The 22,309-nt window shown below is 38.8% G+C and overlaps 1 protein-coding gene across 2 annotated transcripts; it reads right to left on the bottom strand.

Moving 5' to 3' along the window:
- Positions 1-58: 58 nt before the first annotated feature.
- Positions 59-21,060, bottom strand: UBE2B (ubiquitin conjugating enzyme E2 B). 2 transcript variants are annotated; one of them, XM_054717839.1, is made up of 7 exons: positions 20,879-21,060; positions 18,651-18,731; positions 16,522-16,547; positions 11,810-11,899; positions 8,452-8,540; positions 6,432-6,570; positions 59-231 (listed from the first exon to the last, which is right to left on the bottom strand). In XM_054717839.1, exons 1-6 carry the CDS (start codon positions 20,920-20,922, stop codon positions 6,442-6,444), a joined length of 459 nt encoding a protein of 152 aa, XP_054573814.1. In that variant the 5' UTR covers positions 20,923-21,060; the 3' UTR covers positions 59-231; positions 6,432-6,441. The 2 variants fall into 2 exon arrangements, with proteins under 2 accessions (XP_054573814.1, XP_008140471.1); XM_008142249.3 differs by lacking the exon at positions 59-231 and having other exon boundaries at positions 6,021-6,570; positions 20,879-21,058.
- Positions 21,061-22,309: the final 1,249 nt, after the last annotated feature.

The raw sequence follows: 22,309 nt of genomic DNA, 5'->3' as shown, positions 1-22,309 counted from the left end.
TATCACCACCCCTGATGTTTTGCTATCTGTAGTAGTAAATGACCATGAAAATACAGTGTTGCATCTGAAATGAGGTTTATATTACCCCATATGTCAGATAACTTAGTGTTTACCAGCTGTCCAGCTCTAAATTCTCTGCTGGGTACTCATGTCTGAAAGGAGATTGTCAACTTCTAGGTCGGAGTTCTGTCATCTGGTCATTCTTGATCAGTTTAGGGACACCTTTTGGTTCTGTAGGAATAAAAGTAAACACAAATCTTTTTTTAAAAAATATATTTTTATTGAATTCAGAAAGGAAGGGAGAGGGAGAGATAGAAACATCAATGATGAGAGAATCATTGATCCGCTGCCTCCTGCACGCCTCCCACTGGGGACCGAGCTTGCAACCAGGTCATGTGCCCTTGACCGGAATTGAACCTGGGACCCTTCAGTCCACAGGCTAATGCTCTACCCACTGAGCCAAACCAGCTAGGGCTAAAGACAAATCTTAAGAGGCACAAGTTTTAGAACTTAAGCAGAATTGTGTTCATAATGGATATTGTTTCATTCAACAAATAGAGTGCACACTAAAAAAGTTATTTGTGCCCTAGTTGGTTTGGCTCAGTGGATAGAGTGTCAGCCTGTGGACTGAAGGGTCCCGGTTTTGATTCCCAGTCAGGGCATATGCCCGGGTTGCAGGCTCGATCCCCAGTGAGAGTTGTGCAGGAAGCAGCTGATCAATGATTCTCATCATTGATGTTTCTGTCTCTCGCTCTCTTCCTCTCCTTTCCTCTCTGGTCAATAAAAATATATTAAGAAAAAATAAAATTCTCTGCTGTCATGGACACACACAAATACACAAATTCTTTGGTGGAGAAACAGAATCTCACATGGCTCACTTTTCATTAAAATAGAGAGCAAGTGATAATGCCTGTTTATTTTTTATTTAATGAAAAGCAAAAAAAGTTTGTCCCTTCAAAGTCCTGACTCCCAGGGCTAGGGGTGGCAGTATTGGCTGACCTTTTCTGGTTTGGGCTTTCTCACAACGCCAGCCATAGGGGCAGAGTCCTTTGCATGTGTTCCTGTGACATGGAGGTGGGCTTGAAGCCTGGCCTTTGGATAAGAGGACCCGCTGAGGAGTTGGGGTAACCATCTGAACAGATACCCTTGGAAATCAAATAGTAAAAATTGAAACTGTTAAGCTCCCATTTGATGGAGTTCTTATCTGTTCTAGACCATGTGAACCAGAGCTTCTTTCCAACAGTGCTGTCAGAAAAGGATGCCTCTTTAAAATATAACCCTGGTAGTTGTAGCCCAAGTCCCATCTTTCTTTTTCTGCCTAGGAAAAGTAGGCTAATGAACCGAAAATATCCTTGACTATGGCCCTCCAACCTATTTGCATGATAGGAAGATGCTGTTATGGGCCTAAGGCAAGTCTTGGTACTCCCCTGGTTTAGTGAAGGGTAGTAAGGTCAACCTTGAACTGTGTGGGCCTAAAGCCCTTGCTTTGATGTGAATGCTAGCACCAAAATCTCTTCCTCTAGGGCTGCATTTTCCTTTCCCTTTAACACTTCTTTTTATTAAGAATATTTAACTGAACCTCATAGATATGAATTAGGAGATGCTTCCCAAGTTATTTCACCTCAGGGTAGGGATCCGCAAAGTGGGGATGATCCTTTAATCTTTACTGGAGGGTTCAGTGGAAAAACTAACGTCTTTGAAAGCACCTAGCACTTAGTGAACTCTCACAACTTCATTCCTGCCCTGTTTTACCTTTGAGGCCAAGCTGGGAATATATGAAATGTCTCAACTAACTTACATTTACATGAAATGAAAAAATGAGCACCCACAATCACTCCATCAGACCAGGTTCCATCCCCAGGGCTGCAGAAGGGCATGCTTTTTCTATTCAAATTGTGGAGCTGTCAACTGGCCCATGCTCTACCCCTGGCCCCGGTCAGAGCTGCTGATTCAACCTGGTGTGCCCAGCCACAGGTCACAGGACCATGCTGCATGTGCGCTGCCAGGGGTTTCTAGGGTGTCATCCTGTCTTGGGTGCCAGGGTCACACTGTGAATTGCATGCCAGAGGGCTCTGGGCCATCACAGGAAGTTGCACACCAAACGAACTGTGCACACGCCCTCGCCCACCGTGAGAATCTGGACAACTGAGGGACCAGAGCCGGGGGAGAAAGGGGTACAACTCTGAGAAGAGACAATAAAGGTGTACAACTCAAGGCCAACCCAGCCTCCAGTCTAGCTAGTGCCAGATCATTGCACCACTAGGGGCTTCAACCCCTTCGGCCTCAAGCAGGGAGCCCAGGGCCAGAAAGAGACAGCAAAAAATGGGGAGACAAACCCCATTTAGGGAAACCCCCAAAGGAAAGAAAAGGAGGAATCGCCAGAAAATAAACTAAATGAAATGGAGGCAAGCAATATGTCAGAGAAGAATTCAGAATAAGGGTCCTATACCGCCTAAACGGGCTGGATGAGAAAATGACCAACCTATGTAAGAACTAAGAGGAAATGAAGTGATCCATATCACTCATGGTTTATGAGTGTGTGGTTGAGGATATTGACTATGAGCAGCAAGAAGGGAGAAAGTAAAGTACAGATGACCTCAATTAAGGGGTCATGGCTGGAAATGCTGATTAGAAAATCTAGTTTGCCGTGTTAAGGTTTAAGGATCTCTGAGACAATTTAAAAAAAGGAGTAGACTGCTCCCTATCTATAAATGCTGTCTATATTTTACTTGGTAGTTCAGTTTGTTCATTAAATGCCACATACGAGTGAAATCATATGGTTATTTGTCTGTTGGTGGTGTTGGGGTGTGGTGTAGAGATGAAGTAAAAAAGAGAGAACCCATGGATATGGACAACAGTGTGGTGATTTTGGAGGTCTGAGGGGTTGGGTGGAGAAGGAAGAGGCCATAGAGGATACATGTTGATGGAAAGAAAAAAAAGAGAAGTCAGGTAGAAGAAAAGAAAATGGAAAAAAAAAAAGAGAAAAATGTGAACCTGGATGATGAACCTATGGAAGGTCAATATATTTTCTAACTTCTTTTATTCCTGTTAAGTTTCTATAATAAAAGGTAAAAAAAAAAAAAAGCTGTAGTGATGGTATAGAGAAATTACTGAAAGAATGGCACATTTTTCTGTATTCTTTTTGAAAGGATAGAGGAAAACTGTCAATTCTTTCAACATATCTTTGCTCTGTTATATACTGGAATAACTGGTAAGTTATCTTTCCCCTTATTTGACAACAGCTCTTTTCCCTAACTACATGGGAACTGAAGAGGGCACACCTTGGCACAAGGACCCAGTCCTATGCACAATTTCATTTACTTTTAATAGCTTTCCAACCATTTACTTTTCTGTTAACATACATAATCCCCACAACAGATTTCTTTGGCACTTTGCATTGCTGAATGCAATATAAAGGAATTGTAATAACCACCACCAAGATCTAAAAACTTGGTCTCTGCTCTTGAAACATGGAAGAATTAAGAGATCAAAATACCTTAGATGTAACTAATAAGCCTGAGTTCTTTCTTAAGAGTACTAAATTAAAAAAAAAAAAAAGAGTACTAAATAAACAAACTTAGGTGCCTTATTCATTGAGCACAAAAGATGTTACTAAATAAGGTACCTTTAATAGCTTTTTCCTCCTACTACCTCCACCTATATTATTAATTTTTAGATCAGTTCTAGAAGTTAATCATATTAATGGATTTTATGTTTTGGGGGGTGGGGTGTACAGACTCAAGGATATTTCTAGGAAGGGAAAAATTTTTGGTCTATTGATAAATCACAGTCCTTTATAGCACAGACCTGAAAATATCCCTGTATCAAGACTTTATACTAGAAAAAGAGGTGGAAAATGGTGGTCAGGAAAACCTTTGCATTGGACAGATACCAGTCTGTACATACCTCTAAATCAACCATCAACAAAAGTATTTTCCTAAATTGGGATGGAATATTTAAGTTCAAATCCCAACTCTATCACTAGCTAGTTGATCTAGAGCTAGTCACTTAATCTCTTTGTACCTAGTTTGCTAGTCTTTGATACCTACACCTCAGGATTACTGACTCTGAGATGCAATGTCAGAGTTCTTAGAATAGCGCCTTGTATAGTGTTATGTATTGTTAAAGAGGAATTTCGTCACAAATGTATTTAAATTTTAACATGACTCCACCTTCATACCTAAATAACTTAATTCTAGCCTCCTGCCATACCATTTATAAAATTTGTGTAGAGTTTAAAAGTAAACTTTTTTTTTAATATGACATAATCTTGTAAATCGAAGGTTTACATCTGGTACTCAACCAAAGAAATAGAAATCTGGCCTTTCTAGCAGTGATGACTTCCCCATGACAACATCCCTCTCCAGAAGGAAAAAACACAAGAAAAATGCCTGGTACAGAACCCAATTCCCACTTCATGGATGTGAAATGCCCAGGATGCTATAAAACCACCACCATCTTTAGCCATGCACAAACAGAAGTTTTGTGTGTTAGCTGCTGCACTGTACTCATTAGCCTAAGCTGATTCCTAAGTTGAAGGAAAAAACTATGAGGAGTAATTCAGAGACCGTTCCCAAGAATTTTCTCCAATGGAAATGTAGACTAGGTGTGAGTTGTATGCACTGAATTTAGGAGTCAGAGTTAACTCCTTGCCAAGTAAGATATAATCTATATACATAAAAGGCTAATATGCAAAGTGTCTCCTAGGGAGTTAGATCACTTGCTATGACATGCGCTGACCACCAGGGGTGGCACAAAACAAAGGAAGGCCCTGGCCAGCAAGGAAGGCACTGATCAGCCCTGAATGCTAGCCAGGCCTAGATACCCTACCCATGCACGTATTTTCTTCGATAATTTTCCTTATAATTTTCTATCGATATTTGAAATGTTTCAGTTTAAAATAGGGAAAGGAAAACAGGTTAAAGATAAAAATAGATTTCAAAGCAGTATCCAAATAACATGTAATGAAGTGAGATGGAAGACTCTCATTGCTACTGTGCATTTACTATCAGAGTCACTTCACTCAACTGGAATAAATGTCTATTGAAAGTATAATTTTAGAGCTGAATATAAAAGCATCACACATTTAAAATGACCAAAAAGTATCTTAAAATAAAGCACCTTTCCCCCCTTTTTGGCCATTAATTCCAGTGAGTGAACTCTCCCTTGTATCAAAATACTTAAAACCATATACTTACCCCCAAATTTGCCACTAATAACTTTAAAAGAAACGATCAGCACTTGTCCTTCCAGTGTTAAACTTTGCTTACTAAAAGCTATAGATATTGCCATCTTACAGTCTTCTAATAGAGAAGCTCTGAGCTTACTAAACTGGTAGAAATATGACAAGAAAACTCTTGGGATTACTGAAATAGCTGTTTTAACTACTAGAAAGACTAGTATATTTTCCATTTTCTATTCTACTTGAAGGCATAGGATAGCTTTGTATTAGCTTTCTACAATACCGTGTTTTAAATGCATCCAGTAAACTAGATGCAGTACAACTTTTATACAATTTAGGAGATTAAAAAATGTTTGTCTTGCTTGTCCACTGCAACTAATTCTTATTCATTGCTAATAGTGGGGGGATGGATGTTTGGTAAATGTTTATGGTTTTACTTTCTTTATTATCAAGTCTTTTAAAATGCTATTAAGCAGCAAATAAGTTGCATCAGCTCTCTGCTCATTAAAGGTAAAGGTGCTAATTCCTCATGGTAGAGGTGCAAATTGTGAAATCACAAGAGGTACAGTTTAACAGTAAGTAGAGCATGAAGAAACAGTAACAAGTGGCCTAAGTACAGAGTTGGACAGAACAAGCCAATTTATAATTGCTCAATTGAAACCAATACAGGTGCATTCAAAATAAAGTTTGAGATTATAAGTGTTTAGAATCAAATTTGAAGAATTTCTTGATAAAATATAAATCTGTTTCTTTTGAAATTGGAAATGAAACTATCAATTGATGGAGAGCTAGAGACTTATTAACCCCTCCTACATAGATAAGGAAATAAGTGACAAAGTCTCTTGAAGTTATGTATTTTAACAGCTTTACATGTAATATTCATATATAAAAAACTTTAAGTGCTTTTCTCCAATTTAAAAATCTAAAGAATTCAAAAATAAGGCATTCAATATTTGAAAAAAGTACAGATTTACAAAATGTGTATATTCTGTCATGAAAACTCCACACCAACATTATACACTTGGAAAAAAATACAAACAGGATATATTACAAATTTATGTAAGCAATAACTTAGTTCACACCATGCAATAAAAAGTACATTAATCAAGATACACAAGCTTTTATAGGTTCTAAACTGAAGGACTTTTCTTCTTCTGCAGAATCCTTAAAACCGGTGGCACTTAAAATTTGTTAGCCTTTCTACTGAGAGGTAAATTATACACAACAATGATGAAAAAGATTAACAGACCAGTTGTCTATTATGAATCATTCCAGCTTTGTTCAACAATGGCTGAAACTCTTTTCTCATATTCTCGTTTGTTTTCCTGATAAAGTTGTGCTGCCTGGCTATTAGCTGGACTGTTTGGATTTGGTTCATCCAGCAGAGACTAGAAGGAAAGAGAGAGAAAAAAAAAATTTGCAGAGTTGTTCTTTGCATTAACGGGTCAGATAAGGAGCACAGAAGTTATATAAAATGGCAGAAATTAGTATGTCATATATTTTTAGGTCTAAATACTTTTCAGAAATTTCTTGATAAACACAGTGAGAAGATTCCTACTGCTAGAGAAAAGCTTCTAAAACAGATCAATTGCCTTAACCCTTTGCACTCGCTTGCTTTTTTCTCGATTCCTTTATTCTACTCGGGATTTAATTTTTTAAATTCCCCAGATTTTACAAAGCGCGGCAATAGAATAAAAAACTGGAGTTTCTTTTCATACAAACTTATTTATTTGGATTTTTTTATATTTCAAATTATTGATACATTCAATACAATTGGACATACGAGCTGCTACCGATGCTAACCATGTCGAGTCACACTCGACATCCGAGTGCAAAAGGTTAAGACCTTTGGAATAAATTGGAAAAGAATATCTTCTTCAGCCTACTAACATTAAACTAGGAAGCAAGCAGTTTGATTTGGTTAATATACAACACCTATAAATAGCTTAGCAACAAACCTTTTCCAACGTTAAGCTCTATTATTGTAGTTATTTGGCAAATGTCTCACTATAAGTTAGTTAATCTTGTTTCCTTTAATCAATAAAACATATCTAGCAGCAAAGGGATGAAATAGGAAGGTTAAAAACGTTTATAAGATGACCCCAATTAAAGCAAAGTTTTAAAAAGTCACTAACCAAAACATTACTTCTGCTCCTCTCAAATCCACATAACTAAAACATACCTTTCTCCTCCCCTCCAGGAAACTGTAATTCAAGGTCCAATAGTTACGCTTTCTTTTATACACACACATACACACACACACACACACACACACATACACACACACACACACACACAACTAGAGGCCTGGTACACAAAATTCGTACGGGGGGGGGGGGGGGTGGGAGGGGAGAGGGTGGTGTCCCTCAGTCCGGCCTGTACCCTCTCCAATCCAGGACTCCTCAGGGGATGTCCGACTGCAGTCAGACATCCCTCTCACAATCCGGGACTGCTGGCTCCTAACTGCTCACCTACCTGCCTTCCTGATTGCCCCTAACCACTCTGCCTGCCGGCCTCATCGCCCCTAACTGCTCTCCCCTGCCGGCCTCATTGCCCCTAACCACCTCTGCCTCAGCCCCCACCACTGTGGCTTTGTCCAGGATATCTGGAAGACGTCCTAATTAGCATATTACCCTTTTTTAGTATAGATAATTTCTTGGATAGGGCAGTATTCTCAATTCCCTGCACTTGGCAGTTTTTTGAGGTCCCTATGGTTTTTTTGTTTTTTTTTTAAAAAATATATTTTATTGATTTTTTTACAGAGAGGAAGGGAGAGGGATAGAGTTAGAAACATTGATGAGAGAGAAACATCGATCAGCTGCCTCCTGCACACACACCCCCTACTGGGGATGTGCCCGCAACCAGTACATGCCCCTGACCGGAATCGAACCAGGGACCCTTCAGTCTGCAGGCCAATGCCCTATCCACTGAGCCAAACCAGCCAGGGCAGCAATCATCTTTTATCTTTCCCCAAGATTTTTTCTTCTTCTCCACAACCTCTGGCTATACTTCATGGGCACAAGTAATACTTAGCCTGTGAGAACATTAACTTACAAATAAACAGGAAAATAATTGTGGATTTGATCTAAGGTGGTCACTAATGAAAAAGCAGACCAGTCGTCTGAAAATCATGGGCTTTTTGTCTGAGCTCTGCCACCTCAGTGCTGGGAAAGTTAGTTTGCTCACTTGGTCTTTAGATTACGCCTAAAAGAGCTGATTGGATACCACAGAGTCTTGAAAAATTATGATGCATTTTAATACACACTTACCTGAATTGAGGTTAAAATAGAAGATACATCATATGTTGGACTCCATCGATTCTGAAGGATATCTAAACATATGCTACCATCAGCATACACTGCAAAGACAACACTAAAACTGGTTACATATTAACTTTGTCATATCTATTAAGAGAAATATTCACCACAAATAGAATGCTTGGCCCAGACAGAAGTTTTGAATATTAGACAATAACTAAACCCCATTCTCACAGGAAAACCAGTCCTAAATAAGGTCTCTTATTTTGTACCTTCTCATGAGGAGGCTGGGTGGGAGTTAAAACTTTTCAACACTCCATACAGCAAATCTGTTTAAATTCCCTATTTCTAAATATTCTTAAATAAAGCTTTGGCGGTGGGGAGAGTGTATATTTAAAATATATATTTTATTGATTTCAAAGAGGGAGGGAGAGGGAGAGAGAGAAAAAAACATCAATGATAAGCGAGAATCATTGATCAGCTGCGTCTGGCACATCCCACCCACACTGGGGATTGAGCCCACTGATATCAGTAATCGAACCTGGGACCCACCCTTCAGTCCGAAGGCCGACGCTCTAGCCACCAAGCCACACTGGCTAGGGCAAAAGTTTATTTTTTAACACAGCAATTTCACTCCCAGAAATTACTCTAAAAGAAATAATCATGAACTTACAAAGTTTTATTTACAGATATTCACTATAATACTCTTTGTAAGAGTGAAAAATTGGAAACTACCTTGTGGCCCATAAAGAGGGGACCTGCTACATGCTACATTCATATAATCATTCCCACGCTAGTCAACAGAAATGATACACATCTACCCTGTGTTAACTAATGTAGAAAGACATACACAATACGTATATTACCTTAATGCCGTAATTTTCCAATTATTTATACAGGATAATATAATTCCACTTATAGTAAAAAATGATAAATATCTTCATTTGAGGTATATGCAGTTGCAAAAACATTTGTAAGATTCAATGTCAAAATGTAACTAGCAAATATCTGTAGATAGGATTATGAAAGGTCTTGTTTTACCTTTTCTCGTATTTTGTGAATTGTTTTTGCAATGAGTATACATTCCTTTTATAATTAAAAAATGAAAGTAATTAACAAGTTTTAGAAGTCTTTAGAGCAAGCCAGATCACTTTATATAAAAACAGCAATTCAGTTTTTTGGTTGTTGTTTTTTTTTTTTTTTGGGGGGGGGAAGACGAGGCAAAAGGCAAAGTGTACTTAAATGCTGTCATTCCACAGGGCTCTATCCTCAGTTCTATCCTTCTTATCCATTACTATCCATGTGCTAGGTACTTCCCACTGTTAGCTTTAGACTAGATTCTAAAACTCAGCTTAAAAACAACAGTCAATTTACTTACTATAAATCCAAAGGAACATCACATTTAGAAAACCCAAAGCAAGTATCATCACACCTCTGTAAATCCCATTGAAGTTTAAAATGATTTTTAAGTTTTGAACTAGTAACTATTTTTGAGAAGTAATCAAAAAGTGAACAAGAAACCTAGGGACTGATGAATAAATAAAGCGTACTATATCCATACAATGGAATATTATTCACCATAAAAGAAAGTAATTATGTGTTACAACATAGATGAACCCTGAAAACTAGCTTGCTAACTGAAGTTAGTCACAAAGAACCAATTATATTACAGGATTCAATTTATGTAAAATCTCCAGAATAGGCAAATCTATAGAAACAAAAAATAAGTCCGTGGATTGCTAACAGGCATGGGATTTTTTTAGGGAGAGTCATAAAAAAAGTTATAAAATTGGCCCAGCCGAATGGCTCAGTGGTTGAGCCTATGACCCAGGAGATCACGGTTCGATTCCCAGTCAAGGGCACATGCCTGGGTTGCAGTCTCCATCCCCAGTAGGGGGCATGCAGGAGGCAGCCAATCAATGATTCTCTCTCATCATTGATGTTTTTCTCTCTCTCTCCCTCTCCTTTCCTCTCTGAAATCAATAAAAATTATTAAAACAAACACTGAACTGTGTATTTTAAATGGATGAAGAGCATGGTATATGAATTGTATTTCAATAAAAATGTTAATAAAGTAAACCAGGAAGTTAACAATAAAAAAGTACTGATAGCAGAAAAAAGGGAGACGATGCTATTAATAGTAAATGATCAAAAATAATATAGTTTCCCCATAAATCTATTAACCCTACACCTATAAACATATACTCCCTGCACATTCTACAGTCTATTCCACCTTGATTTACAGAGCCCGCTTCTATAATTTGAGTTGATTCAATATAAAGTCTAAGCCAGGATAAAGCAACAGCAGAATAGTAAGCAACTTGGGAATTTCCCCAAAACAGAAACAAAAAATAAAATTAAACCTGTCTTGGCTTTAAAAGAAAAGAAAAAAAAAAAAGGGCAGCTAGAAGGAAAAAGCAAAAGAAATTAAATCTATTATTGGGAAATCACACTGGTTCCAGATACACAAACATAACACTCCTCTGAGTAGGGAGCTCTACCTGCCTATAGCCCACTCATGCAGTTTGCAGTACTAGACTAGATGCAATCAGAAAGACATCTGAATATGTGCCTCCTGAAAAGAAGTTAACTGATGGGGAAGATCACATTGAAATGAGCAAAAGGTTACAAAAAGAGAGTTTAAATGTTTTGGAAAATAAGTCTTTCAGACAGTAATTTATAATCACAAAGTCAGGGAAGAACAAATTTAACTACAAAAGGGTCCCTCAGCAATCATTTATGAAAAATAATGAACTTCTCAAAGTGAAAATAGGAATGAGAAAAAAATGTAAAATTGTATTTTAAAAAGCCTTAAAAATACACAAACCTTTGGTCCAGTAATACCACTTCTAAAAACTTATTCTAAAGAAATATTCAGTAGTAGTATTTGAGAAGATTTATTTTCAAGAATATAAAAAATGCTGAAAATCAACAACTGGACACAAATTAGGTAAGTTATGGCAAACTCAGAACATTTTGTAGCCACTAAAAATGGTGTAGAAATATTTAATAAAGGAAAATGTTCATAGTATATAAAAAATTAAGTACTTAAACTTTATTCAGAACATACCAATTTTGTACAAGCATTTATTTATATTTTTAAAAGCTAAATTTTAAGTGACAAATTCTTTTCAACACCTTTCACAGTTCTACAAATAGGTATTATTTTAAAATCAGAAGTTATTAAAACAAAAACAAATTTATCTCAAATTTAGAACCTTGGTAAGATTTGTGACTAATACTGATCTGGAAACAACATCTGGAAGTGGGCCCTTAAAGTGAGAACTACGGGGTAAGACCTAGAAGGAAGGAAACAAGCCTTTTCCCCTCCCCTTTATCATTTGCAAAGTCAAACAAAATTGCTACTTACCATTTGGATGAAACATTTTGGATAAAAACCTAACAGTTGGTGGTTTATTTGGATATTCTTCAGAAAATTCTATTACTAGTTTGAAAGTACCTAGATAGAAAACAAACCAAAATAATTATAGTACAGACAAGCCTAACTTTTAAATCTCTTCATCAATGAATTTTCAACCCATACTAGTTTTTGCACCACATAAAAATTCATGTGAATTTTGGTTCAGCATATGAAACATACTAATATACTTTAATTTATGTCAGACTGATAACACATAGCAATGGCAAGCATAAGAAACTTAACACTTTCACATACTATTGGTGGGAATGGTAACTGTTATATTTTAAAAAGGCAATTTGGTTGGAGACATTATAGTTTAGAAGAGGGGAGGATGCCCAGAGGATTTTTGAGAGTTGGTGACTACCACATAACAAAGGACTCAGATTGAAAACTTGGGAGCTAATGTGAAAGGTCTGTTCTGTCCCATAAGAATCCCTTCACTTAAATACGCCAAGAATCAGTCCTGGTAAGCATAAGTGTAACTGTCTACTATTGTTGGTTACAGACCAACACAGTACATTTTGGTCAGTTTATATCAGTATTTTTTGGTCAATAGAAGCATAGGCATTTTTTTAAATTATGCATTTTAACAAAGTAAATCTCTTCACAGTGAACAGAAAAGTTAAGAACTCTCAACTCCAATTCTAAATCCATTTCACAGAAAGAACACTACTAGTGGTTTTAGATTTGTTTTTTTAGACTTCTTTTGTGTTTATTCACTATCCAAAGTCCTTTTATTTTGAGGAAACTCACCTTAAAGGTGAGCAGATTAGAGAGGTTCTCCCTAGAGCCGTGATGGGCAACCTTTTGAGCTTGGTGTGTCAAACTTCGCCAAAAAACTGAGCATAACTCGGGTAGTGTGTCACTTTGAGGAAAAAACATTATTTCGCAAATGTTTCATCCTCGGCATGCGGCCGCCTCAGCAGCCGCGTGTCATCAGAAATGGCTACGCGTGTCAGTGCTGACACGCGTGTCATAGGTTCGCCATCACTGCCCTAGAGTCTAACTAAAACCCATTGGAAAAACTTACTCCTAACGAAGTCAATGGAAGTTTATACCATTCCAGGTTTCTCTACAAAGTTCTTTCCCTTATGTCATCAATGCCATTTTTTTTAAAAAAATGCCAACTATAACTAAAAAATAAAAATTTAAAAAAATATACTAAAAAATAAAAATTTAAAAAATAATCTAAACAACAAAAACCTTAATCAACCTCAATTTTAAACTCCTGGCTTCAGTTTACTAACATAAGAGGCATGTATTTAGTAAAATATTTTATTTTTTATCTTCACTAGTCATATTTGATACTCAAATTCTACCTCTTTACAATTTTTTGTTTGGAAATTTGGAATTAGGGAGGCCAAAGATATAAGCAAAATAAAAGGTGGTATCTATTTCATATTTTGATATATTAATAGAGGTACTATGAAATGTATAGTTAGTGAAGACAGCCTTATACCTATATATTTTTAAAGCTTACATTTTAATTCTCTTTAATTACAAAAATATACTATGTAAAAGTTTCAAGCAAACACTAATATGAAACAGCTATTTTTAAGTTCTCCCCCTATTATGGGATCTCTGGACCCCTCCTTTTTTATTAATCCTCACTTGAAGTTATTTTTCCAATGAAATTTAGAAAGAATGGAAGAGACAATCACACAATTATGTAAATGAAAACACTGATGTGAAAGAGACATACATCGATTGGTTGCCTCCCACACTGGCCCTGACCAGGGCTGGGGATCCAGCCTTGCAACAGAGGTACATGCCCTTGACCAAACCCAGGACTGAAAGGGACCCTTCAGTCAGCAGGCTCTATCCACAGAGCCAAACCGGCTAGGGCTCAGGACCCTTTTTATGTTCTCATTCCACCAAGCTTCAATGTGAAGTCACTAATGTGAAGCTGGAAAGAGATGCATGCAATAGCATACTATTTTATGGTATCTCCACCAAAAAGAAAAAATAATTTCATTTTTAATGTTGGCTCTCTAATAATCAGCTTGCAAAAGTTCCTAAAACTTTTAACAATCTATTCTCACAAATCAGTACAAGCTGCCCCAGCACACCACTGGCTGTAACTATCAATACGTGTTGTATTAGAAATTATAACTCAGAAAAATCTTAAAATATCTATCATTAAGAACTATAAACTCACTACACATTTACCTAAGTAACATTTAATGAGAAAAACAACAACAAATATCTTCTCACCAAGTTAGTGAGAAGTGAAGTATTGTTTTACATTTTTTGCAAATCTCTTTAATGACTGTCTTAACAGAAGACAGCTGGATTCTCTTAGCTTCTTCTGTATTCAATCTGTTGCAATATGCTGTTTTGGTTGAGGAACATGAAGAAGATCAGGCATCCCACAATTATGTAAATGAAAAGGAAAGGAGTATTTTCATAGCCTTTTCAGATAACTAGGTATTTTTTTATATTACACCAAAGAAATGGTAAGTTTTTAAAGGTTAGTTGCAATGTAGAATCTGAAACCATATCTATAAAGTTTTATATCATTCACATTTGGAAAATATTAGTTTACTGTTCAGCTGCTCTCCTTGACCTAACAGCTCACTTAGGTCACTTTTGAGAATATACCTGCCAAATACTCAAACCTAAATAATCAGTTTGTCAGTCATTCTTCCAAGTAAGAATGTTCCATGAAAAAAGCAGTAGTTCAAGTTGCAACTCAAACAATTGCATAAGTGTTTTTCCTCCAGATAATCATCATATTTGGTATACAAGTAAAGTGCTGTATACATACTTCCCACTTCATCACACAGAATATTAAAAGGATGTATACTCAAGGGTCAGAATTTAATAATATTAATAATTTCCACTTTTTCACCAAGAGATTAAGTGAAACTGGCATTTTTTAAAATACAAAAAGTACCACTTAGTAGTTTGGTGCCACTGTCTTGATTTGTGCCAAGATGCTAAACTGCTTAGGTCAGTGATGGGCAACCTTTTGAGCTTGGTGTGTCAAACTTCGCCAAAAAACTGAGCATAACTCGGGTAGTGTGTCACTTTGAGGAAAAAACTAACTCCAAGACTCTAGTCGCCAATGTTTCATCCTCGGCATGCGGCCATGTGTCATCAGAAATGGCTACGCGTGTCAGTGCTGACACGCGTGTCATAGGTTCGCCATCACTGGTTTAGGTTCTGGTTTTAGTCATTAATGCTTTTGTACCACCAGTGCAAATGTCAATAAAGTGAAAAAAGGCAAATGTCTTATTATTGGTATGAAGACAGTTTTGATCACATTGAACCCCTGAAAGGGTCTTAGGGACCTTAAGGGGGTTTTGGAACACTCTTGAGAATACCTTGGTGAAGAGTAAAAAGCTTACATCCTTAAGTACCTCTATTTAATTCCTAACCCTGGCTTAGAGGTAACCCCTGATAACAGTGTGGTACATAACCCTTTAACATAACAGACACACTTGCATATGTGTACTTGTTGCAACATACATTATTCTGTAACGTTGTCATTTGTCCAGGTCTACCTTATTCCTTAACAGGTATATAATATTCCAGAGTCTAGCTATGTCATAATGTGCAAACCATTTCCTCTATTGGGCATTCAGGTTATCTCCTTTAAAATGGTGCTGCAATCAATATCTTTGTACAAATATCTTTGCTGTATTAATGCTGAAGCCATTTTGATTAAAACAAACCTGTTTAAAAATTCTTTTTTAGAACTGGAAATTTGCTTTTTTAAAAAAATAACATATTTTTTTAAAGTATGCAAGAATGCTGTTTACAGGTGTTGAATACCAGTTGTATATGAAATTACTGGCAGCTTTGTGTATTTAAGAACAATTTCAGCTCAACATACTATCAATATAGATGACCAAGTTAAAAAAAAAGCACAATTCCCCTCTCCTGGTGTTTACCACAGGAACACTGTTAGCATGCTACAAAGGCCATCCAAATTTAAACTATTATCAACACAGACCCTATGATCTAGCCCAGTGATAGGCAAACTCATTAGTCAACAGAGCCAAATATCAACAGTACAAAGATTGAAATTTCTTTTGAGAGCCAAATTTTTTACACTTAAACTTCTTCTAACGCCACTTCTTCAAAATAGACTCGCCCAGGCCGTGGTCTTTTGTGGAAGAGCCACACTCAAGGGGCCAAAGAGCCGCATGTGGCTCGAGAGCCGCAGTTTGCCGACCACTGATCTAGGCTTAAGGTTCTACAGCCAGATAATAAGGTAATAGAATGGCAACAAAGGTGATCGAGCTGATGGGAGGAGAAAGTCTTGTAAACTATGTAGCAGTATTTAATTTTAATTTGACCTACTAACAATAAGTCAAATAGAAAATAGTTTTAAGTAGATACATTGGTGTTATAATTTCCTACTTTTGGTTGTTAATCCTCACCCAAGAATATTTTTCCACTGATTTTTAGGGAAAGTGGAAGAGAGAGGGAAAGAGAAAAACACCGATGTGAGAGAAACACATCCATTGGTTGCCTCCTGCAAGAGCCCGGACCAGGGCCCAGGCCGGGGGAGCCTGCAACCAAGGTATGTGCTCCTGATCGAAATCAAACCCGGGACCCTTCAGTCTGCAGGCCGAGCCAAACCAATTAGGGCATAATTTCCTACTTCTACAAAACCTCTTAACACTGTAGAAAACATAAGGAGAATGACTTACCATCTTCAAAGGGTGTCCCTTCTGGTCTGAAAACAAGAAGATTTCTGATTAAAACACATTTTTCATTCTTTCATTCCGCTTTTTCCTGATTTTTTCAAGAGTGGAAAGGATAAACACAAACAGAAAGAGGGGCTCATCCTGACAATTTGTGGGGTTTTTAAGATAGTGTTAATTTAGTATCATCTTAGGCCTAAATTTTTACAGATGTAGGCATAAAAGGTAACTTTTATTTTCTAAGTTTTCCTTTTAGGGTAGTTTTACAAAAACAAAACAAAGCAAAACAAAATTTATCATGATTTTAGCACAAAAAGAATTCAGTTCCGAAATACTAACAAGGTATTTTGTAAATATGTGCATTCTTAAGAGAAAAGGTCCTATTTTAATTTACATCAGTAAGATGGAAATCAATACCCTTTAGTTAAGTATGTTACCAAAGCAGCGTGTTCTGCTTTTTTAAAAAATCCTTATCCAAGGATATGATGTTTATTAATTTTTGTGAGGAAGGGAGAGACACACACATTGATGTGAGAGAGGAACTTTGATTGGCCGGGCCTTGTAAGAGCCTTGACTGGGGATCAAACCTGAAACCGAGGTATGTACTTTGACTGGGAATCGAACCCACAACCTGTTATGTATTGGATGACACTCTGACCCACTCTGCCAGAGCAGGTGTGTTCTATTTTTCAACAGAGCAATTTCTAGTTCAAATTGGATAGACATAACTAAATCAAGAAAGCCAGTTTCTTTTGCTCAAATCTTTTCCTTGCCTCCATACCCCAATTTCATTTTTCCTAAGCAGCAGCATGAAGTTTAATTACTTGCAAGGCATATTCAGGTCTCAAAGAAGCAATTTTACAGCCTAATTTAAAATAATCACTTTAGAAGGAGAACTGCCCTCTTTTTCCCACTATTTTTTAAGGTAGACCCTTACTTGTAACTAATTCAGAGGCAACTCAGAATTGTTTATGAAAAGATTCCCCTTTAAAATTAAAGTTTTAGCACAAAACCCTAGTTTTTAAAAAAGAGTGAAATAAAAAAAGATCAATTCTCGGAAAACCAAAGAAAAGGCATAGGAAATTTTAAAATAAAAAGCGTAGCCGAAACCGGTTTGGCTCAGTGGATAGAGCATCGGCCTGCAGACTCAAGGGTCCCAGGTTCGATTCCGGTCAAGGGCATGTATCTTGGTTGCGGGCACAGCCCCAGTAGGGGGTGTGCAAGAGGCAGCTGATCGATGTTTCTCTCATGGATGTTTCTAACTCTATCCCTCTCTCTTCCTCTCTGTAGAAAAATCAATAAAATATATTTTTAAAAAAATAAAAATAAAAAGCATATATGCAATATATATGCAGAATGTAAGACTCATTCAGCTACAGGCATACTCATTTTATTGCACTTCACAGATATGGCCTTCTTTATGAATTGAAAGTAAGGCCCTCCACCAGCCAAAAAAAAAAAAAAAAATTGCTTTATTGTGGTAGTTTGGAACCAAACCCACAGTATCTATGAGGTATGCCTGTAATTTATATTGGGCTATGAAACGTTTTTCATTTAAAATCTTGCCATAGTGTAAGTTCTCAATCGTTTTTGTTCTTAGCCTTTTTATAGTTCCAATAGAATACAAGCATAAACACTTGCTTGGCATATTCTGTATAAAATCATTTATCTCTTCTCCTTTAGTTTCAAATGGTATTTTTATAAGGCAAAACACAGTTATTATAAAATCTTATATATTTTTTAAAATATATTTTTGTTGATTTCAGAGAAGGGAGAGGGAAAAATAGAAACATCAATGATGACAGAGAATCACTGATTGGCTGCCTCCTGCGCGCCCCCTAATGGGAATGGCGCCAGCAACCTGGGCATGTGTCCAGACTGGAATCGAACCCGGAACCCTTGAATCCACAGGCCAATGCTCTATCCACTGAGTAAACCAACTAGGGCTATAAAATCTTATGTATTAACACCAAAATGCAAATAAATTTTATGTAACCGATAAAACTTATGGGAATGTTTTTTTCTAATTTACCTTGCAGTTTCTGTAAGGTCCCCATTTCACCTCAGTCTCTTTTCCTAGTTGCACATTTTTAAAAATTCACCACACCTATCAGTTGTTTTATCTTTCAACTCACCCAAATATAACTGCATTCCACTGCATGATGTTGTTTTCAGATGGTGCGCCACTGACACCCACAGGTGGGTCCTCTTGCAATCTAGAAATCCGTAGTAGTAATTTTAAAAGTTGAACATTTGGGCCACTAAGAAGGCCAAATAAAAGACCTATAGGCTCTATACTACCTGCTTTGAGACACAAACAAAACCTAATTCCTTGTTCTTGTGCTGAGCTGGAATAAACCACCTGACAATAAAAAATAAAAAATCGCCCAGGTACATACTTATTAGATACTACAAATCACCTAAAATGCTAAAGGGCTTGGGAGTATCCCTCGTCAATTACCATCAAGATTAAGATATCTTTCAAGAACTAGTGTGTGTGTGTGTGTGTGTGTGTGTGTGTGTGTGTGTGTGTGTGTTGGCTGCCCTCAACCAAAACTAAAAAACCTCAAGTGCAAAAAATATTTTAACAGAACCATCAATTTTGCTGCTGTAATGCAGATTGTGTGAGTGCTAAGGATGGCTATTTGTGCAACATGGCCACCAAACCTCCTCCTCAAAACAAAAAAATCCTCAGTGTGACCACTAAAGGACTGAAAACACTTGATTCAATTTCATTAGGAAAGTAGTTTCAGGCAGGAGAGCTACTTTATCCCATTTGCTTCAATTAGCAATGGCTTTTAGAGTAATCAAAGATTGGTTTTCCGTCAGTCCTTATTTTAAAGGCTCTGCACTAACACTAAAACTACCTCTGAGAACAGGAGACTCAATACAAAACTATCTTCCAACATTTGTCAGTCCAATTCTTGTAACCTGAAGACCCTTGGAAAACTACCAAAGGTACCCGGCATTCAATTCAGAATAAAGCAGAGAATCACAGCAAATCAGGGTAACAAGAGGCACGAACTGGAAGTTTTATTATCTGAATTTCACTCATCTGAATTTCAGCTCATTTGAAATCTACTGATTTCAAGCTTTAGAAGACGACTTTTACATGAAACAGAGCATCTCCTTTCAAAGACTCGGTAAAAAATAAACGCTATATTTTCTCTCTCTCTCTCTCTCTCTCTCTCTATATATATATATATGCAGTGATTGTATGATACTTTTAAACTAGTCCACATAAAAACAGTTATTTTTAGTCAGCCTCAAGAAGACTGGGCCATGAACAGAAGCCTTACAGGAATTATGACGCTTGACGCCCACCAAAGGTAAGCGGCTAAGAGAAGTTACAAATATATTCAACGATAAAACTGGTCAAAGCCCAAAACAATGGCTTCCAAGGTCTCACCTACGACTTGATAATGGCGAAGTTGAGAGGTCACTTCCTGAGCCGCTGATCTAAGTTTTTATAACACACATTTCGTCTCAATCAGGGCCTCAGAAAAAGAGGACTGCACTGCTAAGTTTTCTATTACTTTCCCCCCACCGCACCTCCAAGTAAAAGGTAAACAACTGAGAGAAAAAAAAAAAAAAGTCACTTCCTCCTCACCACCCCCGGCATCTCCTCACAAAACCCTCCCTGACAAAAGGAGGCCCGGGGAGTACCGGGTTGGCGCCCGTCTCCGGGAAGGCACTTTTCCAGACTCTGGAGACTATACATAGGGCTTTACACGCCAGGCCCCGGAGCCGAGTTCCAGAAGGTCCTGGCAGCCAGAGTCCCAGGTCTAAGCCAGTCCTCAAGGTCCTTGCAGGCGGGCGGGGGAGGGAGGGAGAGTCGGGTTTCGGAGGATGGGTTAACCACCTCCGGACCTCGCGAGGCAGACCCCACCCTCACTGCAGAAAGGGGGGGGGGGTGGCTTTTCGCCCCAACCCTGCCCCTCCGAGGAGACCGCAGGACCGGGCAACAAAGCTCATTGGTGGAGTCAGCGAGGAAAAAAGCTTCTGCGAGGGCTCCCTTTTGGGGTTTAGAGAAGGGCTACCGCAGGGTTCAGGGGCGGGGGTAAGGTTTCAACGGCAGGGCGACAAGTCAGGCAGCTGGCCCAAGCGGGCAGTGGGGAATCCTAGGTGTCCACAGCCCTTTTTTTACATTTGGGGAGGGAGGGCTATCGGAGTGAGAAAACAAGAATGAGGGAGTGCGAACGGCGTGGGGGGGGGGGGGCGGTCAGAACTGGCTTTCCGTCGCTCCCCGGGGCCCACAGCCGGCCCTCTGAGAATCCCCAGAGGAAGGTGTCCCGGATCCCCGTCCGGGAGGCCCGCAGCTTTGGGGAGGAGCCGTCGTCCAGGCGGAGGGGAAGGGCCTTACCGCTTGAAATCCCGCATGAGTCTCCTCCGGGCGGGGGTCGACATGCTCCACAGCTGCCCCGCGGTCCGTCTGAAAGAAAAGAGTCCCGCGCAGCCCCCCCACCCCCCGGCACGGCGGCCGAATCACTGCGGGTCACCGCCGCGGAGGCTGCACAAACAACCCCGCAATGACGTCTCCCTCCGCCGCCTCCAGATCCCTCCGCCCTCCGCCAGTACCACGGCGCGAGGGGTGGAGAAAAGTGGGAGGGCACGTGGGAGAGCTCCTGTGGTAGCTTTTCAACAAGGCCCTACCATTTTGGCTCCCTGAACCAATTGGAAAATTAGTAGTCTCTGTGTTCAGACTAGATGGTGCGGGTTAAGAGACAACAAAACCGAAACATACCCTGTCGCGTCCCCTTTGGCTAGGTTAGGTCCGACTGAGGGGGGAGAGGGGGACGCAAGCGGGGCTTGAGATTTCAGGCAAAGGAGGTGGGATGACGTAAGGTCACGTGACCTGCCGGCGGCGTTGTCAACAATCCGCCCCTGAGTGGGAGGTGGCGAAGTATCTAGAACCACGTGCCGCTATGACGTGATTAGAACTGGTAAAGTGAGAGCTACCCTGGATCTGAGTCTCGGCCAGGTATTTGAAGCAGGTAGTTAAACTGACCGGATGGACATACACCTATATTAGTTTTTCCAAACATTTGGTCCCGTGAACAGGGAGGGCAATGGGAGAGGAGGAGGTTCTCGGAAGCAAAGCAAGTTTTGCTTAAGTCTCTTTAAAACAGAGCTAAAAATAATTTGGAATTATAATCTCCTTTCGTTGGTTCAAAAGCTTATCAAATCTAGTACATAAAGTGATGGGACCACCATTTTTTTATTTTATTTTTTTATTGAGGTATTGAATGCTGAGACCCATACAAAGTAAAATCCCCTGAAGTACTTCCTTAGGGGCATTGCAGTGGGGTTTCCAGGGTTGGAAATTATGGACAAAGGTAAAAGAATGGTGTAGATTCAGATCTGGGGAACAGATCATGGAGACATGGATGGAGATTTTATATCTAGCCTGGATAACTCATTTCAGGTCTTCCACACTAGCTTTTTAGATGCAGATGTACCAGAAAGGCTCCCCACAGCTTCAGGCAGGGCGGGGAGGGTGTGGGAGAGCAGTTCAAAGTTATTGACTCTTGTAGAGGACCCTGAACCTTTTCCTATATATTAGGGTAATTCTTCAGCCCAAACCAGAATGAGAGGATAGGATGAGGGCCTTAGCATTGCCCCAAACTGCCCATAGTTCAATGGAACCAGAGAGGGTTAACTTTCCTCCCTTTTCTGGTATCTCCTAGACAAAAAAGGAGCCACATACTAAAACCGACAAACTTAGGGGAGGCCTGCATGGCAAGCTTTACAATGTCAGAGACCTGAAGTAGCCATAGAGAATGGTCTGAAATGA

This window comes from Eptesicus fuscus, chromosome 6 (genome assembly GCF_027574615.1).
Source record: "Eptesicus fuscus isolate TK198812 chromosome 6, DD_ASM_mEF_20220401, whole genome shotgun sequence".
Taxonomy (NCBI): domain Eukaryota; kingdom Metazoa; phylum Chordata; class Mammalia; order Chiroptera; family Vespertilionidae; genus Eptesicus; species Eptesicus fuscus.
This window is presented reverse-complemented; position numbering and strand designations above follow the sequence as displayed.

Excerpts from the sequence above, each read along its gene's own strand:
- UBE2B (XM_054717839.1), bottom strand. The coding sequence starts at position 20,922 with ATGTCGACCCCCGCCCGGAGGAGACTCATGCGGGATTTCAAGCG. Across the intron at positions 18,732-20,878 it reads CTCATGCGGGATTTCAAGCG|ATTGCAAGAGGACCCACCTG; the intron begins GTAAGGCCCTTC and ends ACGGATTTCTAG. Across the intron at positions 16,548-18,650 it reads TGGAATGCAGTTATATTTGG|ACCAGAAGGGACACCCTTTG; the intron begins GTGAGTTGAAAG and ends TCTTGTTTTCAG.